The following is a 23,723-nucleotide window of genomic DNA, read 5'->3' as shown; positions in this document are numbered from 1 at the left end:
GTTTCAAGAACAAGTTAGCTATTAGATCAGGGGTATCAAACCTGATTTCATTGAAGGCCACATCAGGGTTTTGTTTGGCCTCAGGGCTGGGGGTGGGGGGATGAGATGGGCATGGCCCTCTGTCAGCAAAAATGGAGCTAGTGGGACCATGTTTGGCTCCGGGGCCCTGTTTTTGGCTAGGACAGCTTCCTGAAGCTCTCTGCCAGTGAAAATGAGATAAAAAGAATATGTTTTTGTTAGCAGAAGGCTGCAGGCCATCCCTGCTGAAAACAGAGCCTGGGAGGGCCTTGCACGGCCTCCCAAGCTCCGTTTGCACTGGCAGAGGCACCGCGAGCCAGTCCTTCACTGGTTCCAGGGCACCCTGTGACCAGTTCTAGGCACCCCATGGGCCATATCCAGCTCCCAGGCCTTGAGTTTGACACTCCTGTACTCGATAAAAAGCACAGCAGGACAAAAACACTTTTTGCTTTTATCTACAGATCTTTCCAGAAATACACACCCAAGATATGATGCAGAGGTGGGTTTCTGCCAGATAACCCTAGACCAGGCGAACTGGTAGTGCAACGGCGGGAGCATGCATGAGCGAACCAGTGGTAAAATAAATTGAAACCCACCACTGATATGATAGCTATAGTATATAATCTAAATAGCATTGCTCATATTGTATACATTTACTAAATTTTTCCAATGAGAAGACTACCATTTCTTTTATTTGATGGCTTGGTATTTATCTTTTCATCATTCCAAAATTATAATTTTTATCTTCTATATTGAAAACATCTCTACAAAAGTATTTGAAAGTTTCACTGACATCTTAATTCTTTTTAGGAAGTCACGTGGATTACCTTTGTAGAAATTAATTCTGAATTCCTCTGATTTTCTGTCAGTAACAGAAAAGTCTTCATTTTGTCTGCTGGAAAAACTCAGTGAGAAAGCTGGTGCCATTTTCTCCTATCTCCTTTTACATGTACATAATGTACACAACCAACTTTGGTATACTTTGGAGTCAGCTGATCTAGATAATGGATGATATCTTAATAAATGTGATTTGTTTTGTGGACTCTCGTGACAAACGCAGTCAATGCAGTATAGTAAAGCACTTATTTTATCTTGAGTTTGCCAAGTTTGTCAATATCTGACCTGAATACATAATAGGAACACATATCTGTGAGCTACACATCAATTTTTTATATCAACTTTCTCCAGTCTCTTCCTCCAAAATCAATACAGCTTTGGTTTTTATATATCTAAGGAGAAATGGCTATGTTACTGGGGAATTATAGTTAAATCCAAATTTAGAGGATATCATTTGGAGGATACCATGGTAAGAAATGTCTCAATTCCAGGTTGCCTTTTTCTTTGGTTATTTTCCATTCAATGTTTCTTGTCCTGCCCTCTGGTGCTTTGGAAACTAAATTGACCCCCCTCTTCTTTGTGGCAGCCCCCCAAATATTGGAATAATGCTATCAAGTCACCCCTCTTTTTTTCTCTAGACTATTCAAAATTCTGCAACTATAATTTAGTCTCCAGCCTAAGAGCTGAAATGCCAGAATACAATCATGTGTGAGGTACAAGAATGGAATAGATTGTAGAACAAATAAATACACTTCATGAACATCATAACAGACAGACACATATGTTTACCGAGTCAAGCAATATTTTTTAAAAAAACATTTTATTATAAGCATAGTGTATTTCAAGTGACCTGTTCCAGATTGTCCAAATTGTGATAGAAATGATTCATTCTAAAATTTAAAACACTTAGGTTTCTTACATTCTGCAGGCTTTTGATAAAATGTGTTGTATACAAAATAACATTCAATTTTATTTTACTCAAAAATATTTTTGTTAAGTGTCCTTAGGCTGATGTTTGTTCCAGTCCAATACAAGTTTTTTAAACTATTCAGTAACTTAGAAAGACAGATTGCAACAACACAAAGACTTTACTAATTTTGTAGAGGCAGTGCATGGATTGACAATGTTTGTTTTAAAGTTTATTTTTAATTTTCACATTTCCTTAAACCATTCATCTTTCTCAGATGGCGTGCAACAAAGTATTAAAATATAAAAACAGTATATAAAAGTTAACAAGGATGATAAAACTGTTAGTGCTAAGGGAGGGCTTTCAGGGCATCAGCTAGCCCTGTATTCCTCTGGGTCCCCCACAGAGCAATATTTTAACTCTTTTTCAGAAGGCCAGAATAATGCTGACCTACCTCACCTTTGTTGAGAGGGGAGAATATTTCATAGTGTGGGAGCAACAGCAGGGAAGATTCTCTTTCTGGATCCCATCAATCAAAGTTCTTTAACTATGGACATATCTGCATATCTCCCTCTCTTACTGGATAGTATAGGAATACTTCCATAGCAGTGGTGGGTTCAGGATCACGGTGCAACTGGTATGGTGCAACGGGGCCTGGCGGCCACCACATGAACACCTGCAGCGTGCACACATGCGCAGCATGCGCAGCATGCGCATGTGTCATTACCTCCTGCAACGCTCTGTGACGCCTCCGCGATGCTCCAGCTGCTTGGCAGAATGTCATGCAGGTACTGTACACTGTGCGCGTGTGCACAGATGGCCCATTTCCTTCAAATACAGGTAAGGAACAAGGGAGGGTGGGTGGGCCCTCTGGAGCACCATACCTAAACAGTATCCGGTGCTCCCGGCAGGCACCGGTACGCCCCCACCGGGGCATATCGCCTGCAACCAACCACTGTTCCATAGGCGCCTAACTCCAAGCATGTAGGGCTTTATAGGTCATAACTACCAGTAATACCTTTAATTGTATTGGAAGCAAACTGGTACCTAATACATTTCATAGAGCAATGGTATTACATGCATCCTTCTTTGGACATCCAAACTTGATCATGCATTTTGCACTAGCTCAAGCTTCTGGATATTTTTCAAGGATAGCCCATGTACAGTGCTATGCAATTTTCTAAATAGGAGTTGACCGGGACATGAATGACCAAGCAGAAAGCCTTCCTATCCAGGAAAGGGCATAACTGTCCCATAACATAAACTTGAGCAAAGGTCTTCCTAGCCATGGCTGCCACCTGCTTTTTGAACAGGAGTGTGAGTCCTGGAGGACCCCCGAGTTAAGTACCATTGTCAGTACTTAACCATCCACTCAAAATAACCACCCCCTGGATTATAGAGGGACCTACCCATAACCATACTTTCCAGGGTTTAGTTGAAGTCTGTTGTTCCCCATCCAGGCCCCCATAGCTTCTAGGCTCTGCAGAAGAACATCCATCATATCACTTACTTTTCCCAGGATGGAAATTTACAAGTTGATATTATTAGCATATTAGTGATATTTCATCACATGGTGACAGAAGATCTGAGTCAGCATTTGATGTTACAAAGGATTGGAGAGAGAACCCTATGACACCCCACAAAACAGAGGCCTTAAATGGATCTCTCACTCCCTATCAACACCAATCCTCAGAGAAAGGAGGTGAGCAAGCACAAAACTGTTCTACCCACCCTCAACTCCCTAAGTTGTCTCCAAAGGATTACCATGGTTGATAGAATCAAAAGCTACTAAGAAGGATAAGGTTGGATGCACCACATCCATCCTGTTCTTGCCAGATTGCTTCACCCTTTACAGCTCCCTCATCCCCTCCATAAATCATGGGGAGTATAGGCGTAATGCTATTTAAGGCTTTGGCCAATACTCCAGGTCTTCTGTAAAGATTGTTGAGCAGATCAGCAGCAATATTAGTGAAGCAACTCTTTATGTTATGCACTATATTGGTCAAAGTACACAAGTGTATCAGAGTAACAAGTATTATTGTAACAGTCAAAAATTTGAATTAACATCTATACTAATGTTATTACCTTAATACCATTTGTAATACCCACCAGAATATGGTACTCAAATAGTCCATAAATATCTAATCAGGAGTATCCTTAATGTACTCTGACTACCAAATATGCACTTGGCATTAGCATAACAATTAATTTCTTTTTCATGATTAGGATCTAATAATAGTTTACATAATATTCAGTATTTTCCAAGCTTGCATTATATTTTCAGCAAAAAACATTCAATATTTCATCAATGTTAACTGTTAAGCCTTTGCTGGCACTGTATCAACTGCACGATAGCCTCATATGGATGGGATTACTTACTCACATGGATTTGGAATCCATGTAAAAGTGGACATTAGCAATTACAGCACTGATAAAACTGCTATAAATAAAAATGGATGCAAAATTGTCACAATAATCCCTTTAAAATGTATTAAGATTAGATCTTTAGCAATTCTGCCTAAAAAGAAAAGGCAAAATAATCTATACTGGTACTATTTGGGCCCTTAATAGATTTCTGGTTTTAAGGAGCATCAATTCCTTACAGTGAAGTATTTGTACAATCAATTCTTCACAAAATATTCTACCATTGTTATTCTTTGCTGCTGCACGGGTAAAAACTTTGTGTTTCAGTTAATGTATTTCCTAAATTCTTAAAAATGTAGGTACTATATCCTATGCCAGTCTATTGATCATTACATTCTTATGAAAGACCTCCAATAAATTATTAATATATTTTTAAAGTTGCATTTTATTTGAAGGACAGAAGGAGGCTGTTAGATTAAGTATCAAATACAACCTAAACCCATATTCTGAAATAATTTCAACTTGACGGTTGCATAAACAATTCCATTCATAAAAGTTGCCTCTTTTTACTGATAGCTTCATATCCTATTCAATTAACGGACCTAATTCCATCCATTTCAATTCCTTTGAAAATCCTTCATGGTTTTCCATTTCCTCCAATATGGATATATCTAGAAGCCATATAGCTACTTTTTCCCCCAGAACATAGGAATCTGAAAACATTAGAATTCTGGAGCGTTAATCTAAACTTCAAGACCACCAATATGTGCATTCCTCTATCCCACTGATTCTCCTAATAGTTTACATTGCACAAACACAGCATGGGTAGCATCCATTCAGTAAAATTTCTTTCATCTCATGTAAGTCTTTGTATTGAACAGTAGTGACTTCAAGTAATTTACTTCATTAATTCTTTCTGAAACTGTGAGTTGATCCCATCTCAATGTGTTGGACAAATGTACTCTTCACACAATAACGTTTTATGTTGATAAATTTGTTTTTTGCCTAGGAACACACCAGTCATCCGCTTCTACAGACATCTGATAATGTTTACATGCAGATTTATTGAAAACAGGAAGCTTCTCTATAGATTCTGTAGATAGTGCCTGAAAATTTAAAAACATAGATTGAAATAGACAGTTGCTATTTAGAGATAAACTTATTATTTTTGCCACAATTTGCATGCATGCATGCATGCATGCATACATACATACATACATATATACACACACACATACACACAATGGATATTATTTTACTACTTTAAAAATTCTCATTTTTACATTTTTCAAGACTTTGTACATTTTTTCATTTCTGTCTTTGAGACAGAATAGCTGATATATGTGGTATTAATTGATATAGCTGCTTTGAAAGGTGTGATTTATTTTGTTTTTTTTAAAAAGCAAAATTATATTTAGGAGATAGAATTTTGTTTATAATAAATACCCAGACTTAATAAACATTTTACTCTGCTTTTTCAAGTCAAATCTTAAACACAGATCAGCATAATTCTGTATCAAAACAGTTCATAATGCAACCAATAATGATAAACAATAAATTATTTGCAACTATTTAAACAGAATAAAAAATATATTCTGCCAGGGATCATTGTTGTCTCTCAACAAGATGGATAGCAAACAAATTTAATAAATAAATAAAATTACTCAAATTATAAAAGCTATTATTTTTTAAAAGGACGATTATTAGTAAATCAAATATAAAAGCATCTGAAAACAGACTACCACATTTGAAAGGAGAAATAAAAGTATAGAACATACCTTTAAGTGGATAACAGCTTCTGTTCCGTACCCCGAAATAGAGTACAGATTGAGATCTCCATGAAAGTATTTAGCATAAAGTCGAGAAATTGGTAATCCATAACCAAATCCTGCCTAAAAAGAAATAACGTATTTTTCATTAATTGAAATTAATCTCTCATTTTAAATTATATTCAATTCAGGTAGCTTAGTAGTTGAGGGTCTAAATGAAAATGTGATCTTGCATACATATAGAACAGTGGCAATTTTAATTTTAAATACTTGCTAAATAAGCATCCTATGGAATAATAAAACAATGTTGAGAAGAAAGTGCAAAATGAACATTTGCAGTTTTGCATTTTAAAGGCTATGTTGAAATAGTTTTACTTTCTTCTGCACATATCACATTTGCCCTACCTTTTAAAATAGGGTGTTACAGAATATTCTTTCCCCATAGAAATATCAAGATTTCATAGAAACGGTTAGGCTAGAATTCATGACTTCAAGATCCTGGAAGGGGATTATATACGGCAGAGCATTCAAGTGGAAGACCCCCTTGTTTCATGAATATGCAGCTTATCACAAATTCTCAAAGTTAAGGTTTTCTTGGAATTCCTAGTAATCACTGCAAGGATTAATGCAGTCATTTGATACAAAGCCTTTCCAGCTGGAAGCATCCCCATGTCTCACTTCTCCCTATGTCTATAAAATAATACCAATGGCCTACTGACTTTATGTATCATAAGTCTAGTTTTGTCTCTTACCATGGGAGTATTTTTGTTATCCATCACAGGCTTTGGTGCTGTAGAATATGTATAGCTGAAGAGTCTTTCAATTATCCTTACTGGAACACCACCACCTCTGTCAGAAATCTAGTTAAAAAGAAAAAAAAATACTTATGTAATTAACAAATTGCTTGTAGTTGAAACAATCATATTTTTCAATGACTCTTTTTGCATCACACTTGCTAATTTAAAAAAAGAAACTCTGCCAAAATAGTACTTGGCAGGAGATTGTTCACCTAGTTCTAATTAGTTGCAATCTATAAGCCATCTATTTATTCCATATTAAACCTACTTAAATCAAAAGGCCTTTCCAGCACTAAACAAGGATAGATGGTTCTTCATCTTTCCCTCTGGGCAGGGTGACACTTCATCAGACTGAGTGGTGTGCAATTTGGGGGTCTTTCTGAGTCACAGTTCCTGCTCAAGGAGCAGGTGGCAGATCTTTGCAAAGATTTGCCTGTGCATCAATTGCATCCTTTCCTGGTCACTCAGGCATTGGTCACTTTGCATCTGGATTACTACAATGCACTCTCTATTGGGCTGCCTTGAAAAAATCTTCAACTGATCCAGAATGTAATCGTATGCACAATAATGGGTGTGTGTGTGTATTTTTGCTTGTAACATCTCTGTTGCATGAGTTGCTCCGACTTAGAGTTTCTTTCAAGCTGCAATTCTAGATGTTGGTCATCACATTTTAATATCCTAGGTGCACAGGGCCATACACAGGACTACCTTTCCCTTCGGACATCTATCCTTTCTACACGTCAGATAGAATGGGCATGTTGCCCTTCACCTAAAGATCTGATGGGAGCTAGGAAGTCTGTGTTTTCCATGGGAGCCCCTTACCTATGGAATGTGCTGCCTTGTGAAGTTCAACAGGATGTCACCCTTTTAGCTTTTGTAAGGTTTTATAAATAAGGTTTTGAAGACCTGGATTCTCCCCCAAGTATTGGGAGAAGATTAGATGCACATTAGAACTGACTGGTACCAGGTGTTTTTGTTTTAATTAGTTGAGCTTTAGAGTTTTACGTGATTATATAATTTATACATTGGATTTTTGATTGGGAGACACCCAGAGTTGAAAGATGGATAGCTATATAAATATTTTAAATACAATATTTAAATTAAATTAAATTCTTTTATTAACTGTTATTTATTTTATTATTTATGCATTCATTTCACTCTCATATCAAAAGTAATAAGTACCTTAATATTAGATAAACTTATGACCACAAAAAATATAAAACAGAATATTCTATATAAAATATAGAATATACAGAAAGTCCAGAATAAAATATATACAAGGAAAATATCTTAATAAAATAAAGAAGTGCTAAATACAAAGAATCAACATTCAGGTAAACATATCACCTTTACAATATACCCAAATCTGACCGATATAAGGAGTCCATTGGTCAACTGACTTAGCTATAAACTTAGCAGTTCTGTTCATGAAAGTTTAGAATCCAGGAGGAAATAGGAGAATCTGTAACTCATATCTCAGTGGGCTGTTCTTTCAAGTAGGGGAGGTACCTTAATAGTTAGGTCTTCTTTTCCAAGTACAACAGTCACCTCAATTGGATCAAGGGAAGGTTTTTTTTCCTGATGTTCAACTGTTGCTCTCATTGCATTCTACACAGAAATTAAGAAGAAATTAAATTAGTTTGTAAAGGTTTTAAAATATTAAAATTTGCCTTATCCCATTAAGATAGAAATTTGCTTTTGACAATGAAAATGAACTGCACAGTTGACTAATAATAGCTGTTTTGTCATATTAACAAGAAAACTATCTTAATAACAAAGATTCAAAGGTACTGAGTTGCATTGCAGCAAATGTGTGGCAAACAAATTTAATAATAAATAAATATTGCTGCACCCTCTCCCTTGTCAGAACCCTATTTTAAAAACACAGCAAGAGCCACTTTAAGCTTTAACCATCATTCTTCCAATTTTAATTATTATTAGAATACATGTTGGGAAGGGTACAATTCTGTAGTACTTTGGTAGTTGCTAGATTTGTAACATCTTGTACTTTTGATATGCTTTCCATAGATATTGGAAATAATATTTCAGCTAAATAAGTTACCAATCCTTGTTTTAATGCACGGTTCAAATAAATTTTTTAAACCAATTACAAACCTTGAAAAGTTCAAACAGCATGTGAAAGAGATGAGAAGGTACATATACTATGAAAATAGGCTCTCCAGGTGCTTTTGCTAAAAAAAAATACAGCACACTATAAATCAACTTTTATTTTATTACTGAAATTTTATTCCAAACAATTATTATGGATGCAAAGAAACTTTTCAATGAGATCTGTGCATCCCACACTGCATTCTGAGATTGATCATTTTTTTTATTTTCTAGCACTTTGATTAGTTTTTCAAATCTTTATAGGGAAAGGTGTAATTTGAGAATATATAATCTGCCTGCACTGATTTGTGGAATTCCTCTGGCCTATCTTTCATGATAAAACTTTCTTGGATTATTGCAAATGAACATTGAGTGGTGAATTTATTCTTCTTTTTAGTACACCCTCAAACCAACTATTGCACAATTGCATGTCAAAGTCCTTTCGAATTTGGCAAGTGCTGCATAAGTGAATGAATGCAGCTGTGCACAGGTAAGCATTATCTGTAGGGAAAATGTGATTAGCTAGCAATTCTAGGACATATTTACTGAAGATAAGAAAAACAGCAGTAAGGATTATTGAAAGTGAAAAGCTTTCAGAAATAGACTAGTACAGTCAGAAAAAAAAATCTTACCATTTATTTGAGTAAGCTTTAACTCTGGAGAAGCAAAATAGTGTTGATCACAAAGCATCTGGGAACTCTGGAAAGCGTCTAAAATGTATTTTTAAGAACAAAATTAAACAATTTTTATGCTATAGTATTATTTTCTAAATTTAACTTATTGTGTAAATTTCCCATTATACATAAGAATTGATTTATTACGGTCAGCAAATCTATGTCCCTAAAACACTATTGAAAAAGATGTAAGATTTCTCTATTAAAATACATTTCTTTTATTAAAGGTTACATGTGTAACTACCTTTCTACTTATATAAGCACTCAAGGTGGCTTACAAAAATAAAATACAACATAAAGAACACAATGTGGAGTGCAATACAATTAAATGAATAGTATTTTAAATTTAACAACTTTAAATTCCAAAGATATGGAACTACATTAATCTCCTTAGGAGAGCATTCCATATCCTGAATGCCAAAGAGAAGCAGTCCTTCTCCCATATACCGGACTGCTAAATTTCTGAGAGCTGCAGCATCTTCAAAACAAAGCCATTCCTAGTGATTTAAGTACTGGGAAAAATTGACGGGAGGAGAAAGACCTTTTCAGATTCTCAGGCCTTATACATTTAGGTCTTTAAAGGATCACATTAAAAGCTTAACATTACACCTGGCAGACAGTGAGTAATAACTGTGTCAATAAAGGTTATCATACAATCAGTACTTCGTAGTGGTGTGTAACTAGTAGACACCCAACTACAGTTTTGACATACTTTTCAAGAGTAACATAGTTCAACCGCCTTGATCAAGATGGTTTATAACCAAGGCAACTGTTACCAACTCTGATGAGCTCAAGGAATATTATAATCAGCACATTAACCACATTTGCGGATATATGCTTTTGAGACCACCATTTACAAATACAATCTCAAGAATCATTGCTAACCTGCAAACCTGTTCTTTTTGGGGTTCTAAAAGTGCATTCAAAACAGGTTTCATCTCAATCTCAAGTTTAGTATTTTCATTATACCTAGAGCATCTCTGCTTTTTTGGATTTAATTTAAGCTTGTTCTCCCTTAACCAGTCCATTACTGAAATGGGCAACATTCAAAGGAACTGATTGCTTCCTTGGAATCATACAGTTGAGCATAGCATAGCTGTTTATCAATAGGTTAATGCTGGCTGCCATCTCCAAATCTCTGAATAACTACTCTGGTGTAGACATTATATACATTTATTCAAAAAACAAATATCACAGGACTTATTACCATGTAAACGTATATAAGACTTTATCATAATGTTCTTATTTGTATCAAAGAAATTAACTATCTAAGATTGTAGCCTAAATTTGCACCATTCAGATTTTGACTAAATAATTAGAATGTTATGAGAGAAAACAACTGTTTTATAGGATAAACTATCTTAATTTATGCTGTGTTCATTCAGCTAACTGAGCATTTTGGCAGCACTGTTGTTTAAACTAATCAACTATTGATAGTTTTTCACTGAGAAGTATAAATCTTCTTACATCTTCTCAAATTTATTGTGCTTCCTAGGAAAAAAATTCACTGCATCCATATTTAATTCTAAGCCATAATCTAAAGCCATTATTTTTTGAGCAAGCCATCATAACCTGATATATTCAGGGTCCTAAGCTAAGCCAAAAAGCAACAAACTAAATTCATAATTTATTGCAATGTATGACTGCTGTTTACATATCAAGCTACATGACAACTATGAACAATACGTTCTTTTTTATACATACCATACACTAGATCCACAACATCACAGCAAGGATCAATGCATCCAATATGTCGCGGGTTACACACATTACTGGTATCAAATATAAATGCTGTTGAAATAAAGATACAAAATTGAAGAAATGTTTTTTCCAGAAAACATTTTCAATAGCCTATACAAATTGATTTGTCCAAAGAATAAAAGTGTAACTTACCGTGCTGGTTTATTAACATTCGAATAGATACCCGGTTCATGTAAAATCGATCCAAGAAGTACTGAATATTGTGATTGATGCATGAATCCATTTTAGATGAATCTCTGTATTCTAATACCCCTTGTGCCATCATGGGCATTACACTGTGATGTCTGTTTCGGATCTTAGTAATGGCATCTATGAAACTGGGAAAAACACAAAACTTCATATTTACCTATATAATTCTGAAAACCAAAATTACAGTAAACAAATATTAACAGATTAACAGAGTGGAAGGGACCTTGTAGGTCATCTAGTCCAACCCCCTGCCCAAGCAGACCCTACACCATTTATGACAGAAGGCTGTCCAATCTCTTCTTGAAAGCTTCTAGTGATGAAGCTCCCACACCCTCTGAAGGCAAGCTGTTCCATTAGTTGAGTCTTAGTTGAGTCTCTTTTAAATGTCAAATTTTTAACTGCATATTGGGTTTCCTACAATTGGGGTATTTTAATGCTGATTTTTAATTGTCTAAATGATGTAATTTGTTACCTCCTCCGTGTATGTGTGTTTTGTATGTATGTACGTTTATGTGTTTTGATACATCTTCTATGTTTTATATGCTCCATTGTACGCCGCCCCGAGTCCTACTTGGAAAGGGAGCGGCTAATAAATTCAAATTATTATTATTATTATTATTATTATTATTAGATAGCAATAAATAGTTTGTTATACAAAACATAACAGAAGAAAAATGTAAATGTACTAGCTTCCTCATATATCAAGACATCTGATTGTTATGAATAGTACTTTGAAACTTCATAATTTATTGTTGATATACTTTATTTCAAAGTGTTACCTTTTGCTATATCAGATCTATTAGTTATGCTCCTGCATCATCTCATTGTAATATAATTAGTTATCTAAGGTCTGGGTTTCAGGTTAGATGAATTATCCAAGATCAACCAAACATTACTTAAAATAAAATAAGCTGCTGAAAAAAGATAACAAAAGAAACATACTCTGAAAGAACTTTGTGGTCATCTGATTTTTTATCTTGAAATTCCACTAGTTCCAGTAGACTTTGAATGTACCTGTAAAGAGCACAAGTAATGCAAATATGAGGCTATGCATATAGACCAAAGAACTAATTTAATGTAGTGGTCAAGGGATTGGACTAAAAACTGGGAGTCCATGAATTCTAATCCCATTTCAGACACAAAACCAGCTGGGTGACTTTAGCCAATCACTCTCTCATACCCTTAGTAAGAGGACAATTGTAAACTACTTCTGAAAAAGCATTCCAAGAAAACTTTAGAGACTTCTTCGGGCAGTTACAAGGGGTCAAAACTGACCTGAAGAAATACACACACACACAAAGCTATAGAAAACCTCTTGGCACATACACAGCTAAGCAGTGTTAACAGTAACTTCAAAAACTATACAAATTAGGAGCAAATAGAAGGACCTTCATTATGTATAAATGTAGAAAAATAACACCAAAGCCCTTGTTTAAATCAACATTTGGAGTATTTAATATTGTAAGTACTTTAAATCTCTTCCTCAAAAAAATTTAGCATCTCATGCATATTCTCTTTTTATCATCTATTGACAAAAAATTTAATGAATATTTTGTAGCATTTAATATGCAATCTTATTCAAATCAGCATTTTAGAATGCCAGCAAGTCTGTACAAAATACAGCAGCTGCAACAAAATCTACTTTTATTTATTATGATATGACCAGTGCGATAAGCTATCAGAATATTACCAAACATAGAGAGAATATGTATAATGGTCATTAGTGTCTTTCTACCTTTCAGCAGAGATTACAAAATGACAGAAGAATATATACTAGCAGGGCTTCAAGGACTAGCTAATACTTATTCATATAGTGTTTTTCATATTCAAAGCTGTGTGGATCTTACACTCCATATTTCCCTGATACTATGTGGGTTTTGCAGAAGGTTTTGGAACAAATCTATTTCTGCCTCACCTACCCCTCCAAAGAATGCAACGTTTTCTTTGAAGCAACAGGACAGGTGGGTTTCCTATAAAGTAACATTCCTGTCACATCCCACGGTTTCAGAATTCCCTACTGAAATCAAGGCTTCACTGTTGGATCTTGTTATTATCTCCTCATCCTCTCCAGTTGAACTGGAAGAGAGATTTTTCTTCTGCCCTTCCGTATCCCTGTGACCAGTTTATTTCTTCCTTGGTTTGAAAATCAGCGCTGTAAGAAAAGGTTAAGATTGGGAGGCAGGGATACCATTGGCAGTATTACCTTTGCACTGTGCTATTGGTTACCTACTTGATTAAAAAAGTAGTGTAAGGTGACTGAAATGTAATAACTGAACTTTTGCAAAATTTGCTGCTTACCAATCCTTTACTAACTGTACTGAAGTTGTACCCAATAATAGACTAGGAAGAAGATCAATTTCTTTCAAAATATTTGCTAGCCGAACTGGAAGCTCATGCCGAAGAAATGAGAATGAAGTTTTCTCACATGCATTTGTTGAACCTACAAAAAAAGGAGAAATAAAATATTTTCAGCGCAATGGGCTAAAACAGTTTCAATAAACTTCCTACCCATATTAATAGTATGCACAAGGTTTTTGTTTGCAGCTAGCTGGAATTTTGTGTAGTTGAAATGAGATAGCTCCAAAGTTAGTATTATAGATGCATTTGCATGGAACTTGATTGCCATATGGGTTATCCAAATAAACTGTAAATTATAATCTTGAGAAAACACAAAACAAAAAAGTATATACTTATATGTGCTGCATCTGAATTGTGTTATAAACTCTTATATTTAAATGGCTGCATATGGGGGGGGGGGGTTTAAATTTAACAATTACATTCATACATTGATTTAGAAAGCAACTACACCTAAATGAAAGTCAAGTATTCCTAACCAATAAAGTAGGTTTGTTTAAAACATAAAAAGTAAGCTATAACTTTATACTGATTAAGCAATCATACTTAACTTTTATTATAACAGTCTGCCATTTCAAAGGCCAATAGTTCAAAACAGCATCAGCAATAAAGAAATTTTGACAAAGTCAGCCTTTGCATATTATAAGCAATACAGTACTACACCAAATAAATGTAGTACATCTTATTTGGTGAAGAATAAGACATTTATTTTTATTTTTTTAAGTCCAGTTAAACAAACTGGCAAAAGAAGACTACACACACACACACACAAAATATGTAAATCATTTAGATTAAAGAATTAGGGAAGGAACTAAATCCATTGAGACAATTATAAAGATTCCTACAAATATTTGTGTAAAATCCACAATAACATATCCAATTTCTTTGGCTCCCTTTAAAAAAAATTAAGTGAGGAAAACAAAATAGTTATTTATCTTAAAATGCATATTTTTAATACATTGATAGTAATACTGTTAGCACTAGCACTATTGGCTACTAGCAACAGTATTGACTACTAGAATCACTATTGGCTACTAGTACTGCTAATAGTAACCAAAACAAAAATACCAAATGTGTTTACATTTACATAAGAATGTAATAATCAATATATTGTATAGAAAAAAACAATATATTGAAAACTGTGAACATGCGATCTTGTTTAAAACTTCAGTTCATTGTTCAAACACTATAAAATTTAGGAAATATTACAAATCAGAATACATTCTTGCATCACTAACTAAAAGCAAAACTTTTGTACAACAAAGTTATAAAAAGAAGTTGCACAAATATGGTCAACAAAGTCTCTGAAAAAAGGATAGAAAAATTATAGCCATGAAAACTTAGTCTGGAGTATAAAGGTACAAGAAAGATGTAGAAACAAAGCAGCACTTAGTGGACTACAAGTGTGAATATTACAATGTTACCCAAAAGTAGTTTCCATTCTAATCAGTTAACCTTGTTAGTTGCACATTAAATTGCAGTATGTAAGATTGCAGCAGAAATCCCTGTGTTTAGTGCCCATGTCATCAGATATCTGAATTGCATCATATCAGATTAAGGCCAACTGGAAAGGCAGACTAATTCATAGAAAGAGATGCCTTATCTCAAAGATGACAATACACTGAGGGTTTTAACTAAAATGAACTTAAAAGGATGTGATATCCAAAGATTGAGGCAATACTACCATCGTGACAATCCACAGAATAGCCCAACATCCCACCTTTTTAAAACTTCTCATTCCCCTCATTCTCTGCTAGAGGATTCTCCAACTACAGAGTTTTACTGAGTAAAAACCCAAACTTCGCACTGCTTAGAGGGGAAAAACAGTCACGGTTTCTCAAGCAAGGATCTACAACCTCAAAGACATCCTCACTTCGAAGCATTTCAAATGGGATACCTCAATGGCTAAGAAACTGAGCTTGTCGATCAGAAAGGTTGGCAGTTCGGCGGTTCGAATCCCTAGAATAGGTCTCCTGCGTGAGCAGGAGTTTGGACTAGATGACCTCTAAGATCCCTTCCAACTCTGTTACTGTTACGTGTTGGGCGACATGTTCCCCAAATTCCCAGCCATGAGACCGGAAGCCTCCCAAGGTTGACCTAGAGATCCACCAGAGGTCTCCCTTCTTACACCCCACCCCGCCATTCACGCTTCTCACCGAAATCCAGGAATTGCTTAATGGAAAGCGGCGATGGAGAGAAACGAGATAAACGTTCCACCTCTTTGATTGTTTCGACTCCGACTCCGGCCACAGCTCCGGCTCCGTTGTTGGCAGTGGAGCCGCCAGCACTACCACTACCATTACCACTACCAACGGCCAAAGGAGCCGCGTTTCTCAGGACAATCCGCGCAGCCTTCATCGCAGCTGTGAACAAGACTAAAAGTGGCGCTATCAAGACTCTTCACTTTAAACCCCCTGAGTAAATGACCTGCACGTGCAACACCTATTGACACCACCCTCTGGGGGCTGGGTTTTCAAATTAAGCCACGCCCCGGACGGGAAGGTAATCGTCAGAAATGGAAAAAAAGTCGAGGCTAAGACACTCCCCCTTGCAGTTAAGTGTCAGAAAAAGGGAAAAAGCGAAGCTCGAACTCCATCACCCTGGAGTTTCTGATGATCCAAGCACCTCAGAAGGAGGGAAGAGGAGGTGTAACTTTAGGAGGTGTATCTCCGCCGCGTCCAATAAGGCCGCGCTTGCCTTCCACGTTTCGGATGTAACTGGCGACAAACGGCATCGTTCATAAACAATTCCCGTATTTACCGCCGCTCAGAATTGCGCGGGCAGGTGGAGGGGGGGGGGGAGAAAGGAGTGTGGCGTTTTGTCAGCTTCTCATTGGTTTTTCTAATTTAACTTCGCTTCTGCGTGGGAACCAATCAGCTGGGTTGTGGCATCTTGACTTCTGGCCCGAGCCGACTACTGAAACAACTTGGCCCGATTCCTGAAGGGAGGGGCGGGGCGGGGAGGGGCTGACTTGAGGGTTGTACCGCTTTTTCCAAGAACGGCCAGAACACCACCCGAGGCGGTGAAGCGGGAGGTAGTCCCAGCAGGCCTGCCTGTGGCAGGGAGCCAGGCGCTGGAGGAATAGCAAGAAATTCACTTCCAAAAAAATATCCTCTTCAATGTTCTTCAGCAACATTATCTTTCCCCTTGGAATATTCCACACACGGCGCTAAGGATAACTGACATCTGACAGGGCAAGAATGAATAAACCCCAAGCTCCGTTTATTTCCCCAACCCATTCTCTATTTTCCAAATATTCGTTTCCGTAATATTTAGTTTTAAGGTTCCTTTGCCTCCCTGCCCAAACTGATTCGTGAAAAGCTTCAAAACAGTTCATGAGGCAACTCAAAAGTCCCATGAGACTTTTAAAAGGATGTTAGATAGGCAATAATTTGCTGTTTGGGGGGGGGGGGGTTGGGGGACAAAAAGAGAAGGAGAAAAATACAGACTAACAATATTGTCTAAAACACTATTTCTCAATCTCATGATTTTAAGGTGGGTGACGTTTGATCCCCAGAATCCCCTGAAATCCACTAGCTGTAGATTTCTGATTATTAAAAACTACCAATTTTAAAAGTTGTTGAAGTTGAGAAACATTGCTTTACATATTGTGAAACAGCAAGTTTTAGAAATATTTGCAATTGTTACTTGGTCTAGATACTAGTAAATAAAATAGCAAGAAAAAGTTTTGTTTCTGATTTCAGTTGTTGTTCTAGCCATTGTCAACTACATTTTGGGAACAGGTAATGTACTGCAGGTAGTAGTGCAGCACAAAGCTGTTATCTAGGAGCTTAGATTCTATTGTTTTCTTGATGAAAGACTATTTTGCCTTATCAATCTAGATCTTTACTTCTCCTAAATCTACTAGATCTTTACTTCTCCTAAAAAAACATACTCCATGTTACTCTCATAGCAACATAGTCATATAGCATTATGACATCAGCATAAAATGTATGTCTAAAATTTAAGTCTCACAAACTTTAAGTATAAAATATTTAACAGTCTCATCTTGTAAAAATAGATTCGTATAAGCAATTTTATTGGCAGAGAAAGTTATTCAATCTTGTGCATGAACTGCAATTAATCATCATCATCTTGACATTTTCCCCACAGGTACAGGATGGGAAAATGGCTTTTAGGATCAAGAAGAGCGCATTTTATGTAATCAAATGCAGTATCTAGATCTAATGGGGCATTTTTCATGTCTGCATTTGTTCATGAACTGCTTTTAATGCAAATGGATATCAGCTTAGATGGATTATTTTTTTCATGGAATGATCAACTAAATGACCTTTCTTATAATGATCAACTAAAATTAATGGCTGGAAAATATAAATCAGCAAGTTCTGAATTTTCTGCATTTATGGTTTGGTCATATCTAGTTTGGCCTGCTTAGAACATTCCAGTGAAAAATTAAACTTAATTGTTTTTGAGCCATGTTGCCATCAATAAGAAGCAATTCTTGTAGTTTGCCTTTAGCATAAACAATTAGGGAAGAAAGTTTATAGCCCAATTTTCTGGTACAGATAAGACTAGATAGATACAATGCACAGTTAGAAAAGCTATCTCAGCTTGATTTAGGACACATTTTATTTGAAAGTAAAGTTTAGTTGGGGAAAGTTCATAGTACTAGGAACAAAGACTTTTCACTTGATCTGTAAAATTGCCAGGGCTGTAGTGCCTCTACAACTAAAGTTTAGTAGGCAAAAGGTCAACTTGTGCAGAAGAAACAGTTTACTCCTCCTGTTTCACAGAAGAGTCAGCTGTTTGGATTTCCTTCTAAATTAATCCTTACAGACAAGCTATTAGAGGGTTGAACAACTACAGTTCATCTTGATCTGTATTCACAATTTTTTTGTAAGCTGATGTCTTTGCAGTTTTGTTTGACTCATAAAATAATTTGTTTCTCTTATTGGACTCCTTCAAATATTTTTGTAGAACATTCCTTCATTTAGAGTTTTTATAAAAACTCCAAAGATCCTGAAGTATTTTTTCCAGAAGAATTTTTCAGTTTATGCACTTGAGTGACTAAAGATACAGGGCACTGAAAAAATTAACTTATGACTGTATTTCACATGTATGATTCTTGCAGCAACTCCATGGCCATATGATCAGAATTTGGGTGCTTGCAACTGGTTTATATTTATGACAGTTGCAGAGTCCCAGGGTCATGTGATCACCTTTTGAATCTTCTGACAAAGTCAGTGGGAAAGCCAAATTTATTTAACAACTGCAGCGATTCACTTAACAATTGTGGCAAAGGTTACAAAATTAGGCAAAATTCACTTAACAAATAACTTGTTTACCAACAGAAATTTTGGGCTCAATTATCGTAAATCAAGGACTATCTGTACATATTGCTCTGCAACAGTTTTAAACAATTTAGCCCATGTTATTTGCAGTTATTTAATGCAGCTATAAATTTAAATCCAATAGCTTGTGTGTTCATTTTTCTTAATATTTTGTTAGTTGGCATGACCATTACTGTGTTCTTGTAGTCAATAACTAAAAATCTGTTTGAATACATTTTAGTCATGATTATAATTAATTCATTCAGGTTCCTGCAGCCAACAAATCTCCCATGCAAAGCCCTGACACAGATTCATCCTGTGCCTATCCATTTCCCAAATATAGGGAATATTTTGACAAAATATTCATATCTAATTGTTGCAGCTAATCTGAAAAGATTCAGAATATTTCTACAACAGAGTTTTATACCTTATAGAGGCATCACAAATTTGGTTTATTCCCTTAAGTATTTTACTATATTACTCTGGTATGTTACTGAATAGCCATTATATTTTATTGTAGCTTAGCTTTTCAGCTACTGGAGCCCTTAGGGCTTGGGAGTAAGTTGCTGTAATGAGAAGAAGGAATAACTTTAAGGAAAAGAAGGAAGAGCTGTAACAAGGCAGTGGTCAGTTAAAAGAAATCTGAATCCTGGTGAGAACTATAACTTATCTAAGCATCTCAGGCAATGCCCTCCTTAGTTACCACAGTAATAAAGGAAGGGACAATGAAGCACATTCAAATTGCAAGATTCTGATACTATACCTTATAAAACAACAAGTGTTAGCATGTATGACTTTGGTTTCCTAATCTGTTCTACTTAGAAGGGCTGTCAGTTTTCCATTAGTAGAAACAATCTGCTAGGTGTGATGTTTGTGTGCTGTTTTCTTGGTTTTCTTGATTGTACACCAATGTCTGCCTCCCATTTTACAAGCTGTTTCAAGATGCCCTAGTTCATTCACACAGGGATATTTAAATAATAAGTAACTAATGCTTTGGGACAATGATGTATAGCATAGAAATTGATATATTCCTGCTATCTAGAAAGAAGGAAAAGAAGTAGTAGTAGTAGCAGCAGTAACACAATAAAAGAATATTCCAACAGAACTGGATCAGATAACTTCAGTTATTTGCACTTCATATTTTAGTATATGAGAACTATAATATAGAAGTAATTCAGAATATTATAAAAATTTACATAAAAAGTACAAATTAACAATTTACTTTCAAGTGGTATGATAAAATCTACAAAGCATCACACCTGATTGCATATTACCTACTGATATGTCTGTGGACTTATCCTGAAGCACTTAAAAACATCCTTCCTTTTCTATGCTTTTTAATGGCTATGGATTTTTTAAACATGGCAAAATAGAGAAAATGAAATTGTTTCTAGTTATAGTATTAAACCTTCTCAAGCTGTTATACTTTAAGTAGCGCTGTACCTTGAAAGCTATATACTTTACTCAATATCAAAAAGGAATAGTTACTCTGTGCCTTTATCTGAATTGCATTATAGTTACTCTGCCATATTTGTATATGGTCCAGTGTTTTAATACTATTCGTTTTTTGTGTCATTTGAAAATACATTTAATCCTATGAAATTATCAGGGTCTTTTTAATTATATTGGTATTGGTATTATTTATGTAAAGAAAGCGGATATTGTAATTATAATTTTGCACTTAATAATTACAGTATAAACAAATATTTGAAAGTGCATGTTTTCTGATTCAAAGAATTAGATCCTAAGGATTTACATTGCCTGCTCTTTGCTTATGAGATTGGATACTTCCTTTCACCTTTCTTCCCAGACTGATACAGATCATATGTTCTTGGGTTTTCTTCTTGGAAGCATGAAGATAGGTAAGTGCTAGGCTTTGCCTGTCCTTAAAAGACATTTTCTGTTATTTAATCTCCTTTTTGGTATAGTTATAAAAACTACTTTACAAATTATTGCTTAGATTAGATTGCCTTCTACCCAAAATTGCATTAGTCCCATACATTATATTGTTTACTAAGCCTGTGTAAAACCTCAATTCAGAGATTAGATTTGAAGTTGATAAGCTCAAGTCTTCAATTTTAATTGGTTTACCAGGCTATTAGAGGATAAAGTAATCTTCTATATCATGTCTGAAGGCAGAACAAGAAGCAATGGATGGAAATTAATCAAGGACAGAACCAACCTAGAACTAAGGAGAATTTTCCTGTCAGCGAGAACAATTAATCTGTGGAATAACAAGAATTATATTCATTATGTCATCTCTACATTTTTGCATTGAGACCATTATGAAACATAATAGAATATAGGGAATAAATCAAAAGATTAAGTAGTATGAACATGGCTTTGATTAATTATTGCTTCAACAAAATTACTTCTAACATGTAAACACAATTTACATTTTCCCATGTAAATATTTTCACATTCATTTAAAAATAATAATATTGTAATCATTCTAAGCTTTCCATTTCTGATGTCATATTTTATTCTCTATGTTACATTTATTAATGGTAGAGACATTTGTTTTAGTACATTCTGAACCCATTAGATGATCAAGTGTCTTTCAACTAATTTGGGAATAATCTTATGCCAAACTCAGTAGACGTCACTGGACTGATAATTATGTGCTTAGCAGCTAATATTAGATCACTCTCACTCAACAGCTTGATTGGAAGTTTTTAAAAAAGTGATGCATGCCTTTTGACTGATCTTATCTGTGCAAAACACTTTTCCTGAATGTGGAAATTATATGCCAAATTAATAGGTCATACAATTGAGTTCAATTTAGGTTCCTAAGTGAGATTAAATGAATTTTGCCCCATTATATGACTTTTCTTACCACAGTTGTTAAGTGAATCACTGCAGTTGTTGATTTAGTAACATGGTTGTTAAGTAAATCTGACTTCCCCATTGACTTTGCTTGTCAGAAGGTCACAAAAGGTGATTATCCGACTCTGGGACACTGCAGCTGTCATAAATATGAGTCAGTTGCCAAGCATCTGAATTTTGATCATGTAACCCTCAGGGAGTCAGAAGTGTGAAGGATAATTATAATTCACTTTTTTCAGTGCCATTGTAACTTTGAACAGTCAGTTGTACATTGGGAGTTACCTAAAATTACAATCTATGCTTATATTTGTGTTGTTTAGGATGCATGATTTTCTTCAAAAATTACTGTAAATGTTTCTTGTCTAACAGATTATGGACATAATTAATAATTCCCAGTATTCATTTCCTATGTGCTGTTTTTTCTTCCTTGTATTTCTTGCTCTTTTTTTCACTGCCCTTATTTTGACTGCAAATAGTTTGGGATGTAACATACATGCTTATAATTCTGCAATCTCCTGGCTTTTGATAAGATATGAAGTAATAATAAAAGGGTAACAAGCATACACATTATAAAGTCTGTTATGAAGTTTAAGGAATGTGTACAACTTTAACAAAGGAAATACATTAAACGTAGAACTAGAATGTTTAAGGCTAATGTGTCCTAAAGAACAAATAACTTGAAAATGCTACAACTGCTAGATTTCAAAATATTAAGGAAATATTCCTTGGCTACATTTGCCGATTACTTTGATGCTCAATTTGACCCAAACCTGAAATTTAACACAAGGAATAATTTTTCTTTATATTGTGTGCTTGGTTCTTGTCCCTACCTATATGCACTTGAATCTTTATAAACATATATTTATCTTTTTGTACATACAGCAATATACCTACATACTTACATCCAGTAAAACTTTCCCACAGAAACAAAAGCACTCACCAGTTGCTTTCCTGGCATAGAAAATTGGGATGGTGTACCAACCAATGGGGTGCTGCAGTGCCTTCCCAACTGTCTACTGCTAAAGTATTCCAATCCAAACAGAATTTTCTTAAACCAGGTTGAAATTGAAGCACCATCAGCATAGGGGAGAAGGAGTTTAAGGTACACTGCAGACACACTGTTAATTAGAGAGCACACGTCTCTTCTTTTTAAAGGACATCCATTTCCAAACACAATTTTGTCTAATTCTCTCATCTAGTGTGCTAATGGCAAGTTATTTTTATTATTTTCAAATTAGAGTGAAATACAAGCTAATTAACTTTGTATATGTTTATATATTATGTGTGATCTTGAACAGTTTGAATACTTGTCACATCTGAGTCAAACAAATCATCTGATACACATTAGAAGAGATGAATCAGCATCCCACAATACATGTCTTCTATAATAATTTGAATACTTTTCAATTTCTTCCACCACCTTTACTCCCCCCCCACTTTTATTTGTAATGTGCTTCAAATTAGAATGCTATTACTTTCCCACCAAAATAGTACCTATTTATCTACTTGCATTTGCATGCTTTCAAACTGCTAAGAGGGCAGAAGCTAGAGCAGGAATGGGAGTTCATGCGGAGTTCACTCGGTCACTCAGGTTTTGGGAGTCAAACTGCCAACCTTCCAGTTGACCTGTCAAGCACCTTCTATACCTAATTATAGTTATTCATTTATTTATGAAAATTAATTTTGCAGAAAATTATTATTTTTATCTCAGTTAAGGACTATTATGGCAAATGCTAATATAGCAGCAATCAAGTTGTTTAAAATTGAAGATATGGTTGCTTCCTGTAAAAGCAACAACACAGAAGCATCTCATGGGTACCTATTGT

The 23,723-nt window shown here is 35.2% G+C and overlaps 1 protein-coding gene across 1 annotated transcript; it reads right to left on the bottom strand.

Moving 5' to 3' along the window:
- Positions 1-2,613: 2,613 nt before the first annotated feature.
- On the bottom strand, positions 2,614-16,244 carry PDK4 (pyruvate dehydrogenase kinase 4). The gene is made up of 11 exons (XM_081933744.1): positions 15,937-16,244; positions 13,724-13,865; positions 12,368-12,439; positions 11,369-11,553; positions 11,180-11,266; positions 9,434-9,511; positions 8,808-8,884; positions 8,202-8,300; positions 6,648-6,755; positions 5,905-6,018; positions 2,614-5,232 (listed from the first exon to the last, which is right to left on the bottom strand). The coding sequence occupies exons 1-11, from the start codon at positions 16,136-16,138 to the stop codon at positions 5,107-5,109; spliced, it is 1,290 nt and encodes a 429-aa protein (XP_081789870.1). The 5' UTR covers positions 16,139-16,244; the 3' UTR covers positions 2,614-5,106.
- Positions 16,245-23,723: the final 7,479 nt, after the last annotated feature.

Source organism: Natrix helvetica (genome assembly GCF_964273705.1).
Source record: "Natrix helvetica genome assembly, chromosome: Z".
Lineage (NCBI taxonomy): Eukaryota > Metazoa > Chordata > Lepidosauria > Squamata > Natricidae > Natrix > Natrix helvetica.
This window is presented reverse-complemented; position numbering and strand designations above follow the sequence as displayed.

Coding starts and splice junctions, on each gene's coding strand:
- PDK4 (XM_081933744.1), bottom strand. CDS start 16,138: ATGAAGGCTGCGCGGATTGTCCTGAGAAACGCGGCTCCTTTGGCCGTT. Junction 8,301..8,807: donor TGCTGTTTGAACTTTTCAAG/GTTTGTAATTGG, acceptor ATTTCTGTGTAG/AATGCAATGAGAGCAACAGT. Junction 6,756..8,201: donor AAGAAGACCTAACTATTAAG/GTACCTCCCCTA, acceptor CTTTTTAACTAG/ATTTCTGACAGAGGTGGTGG.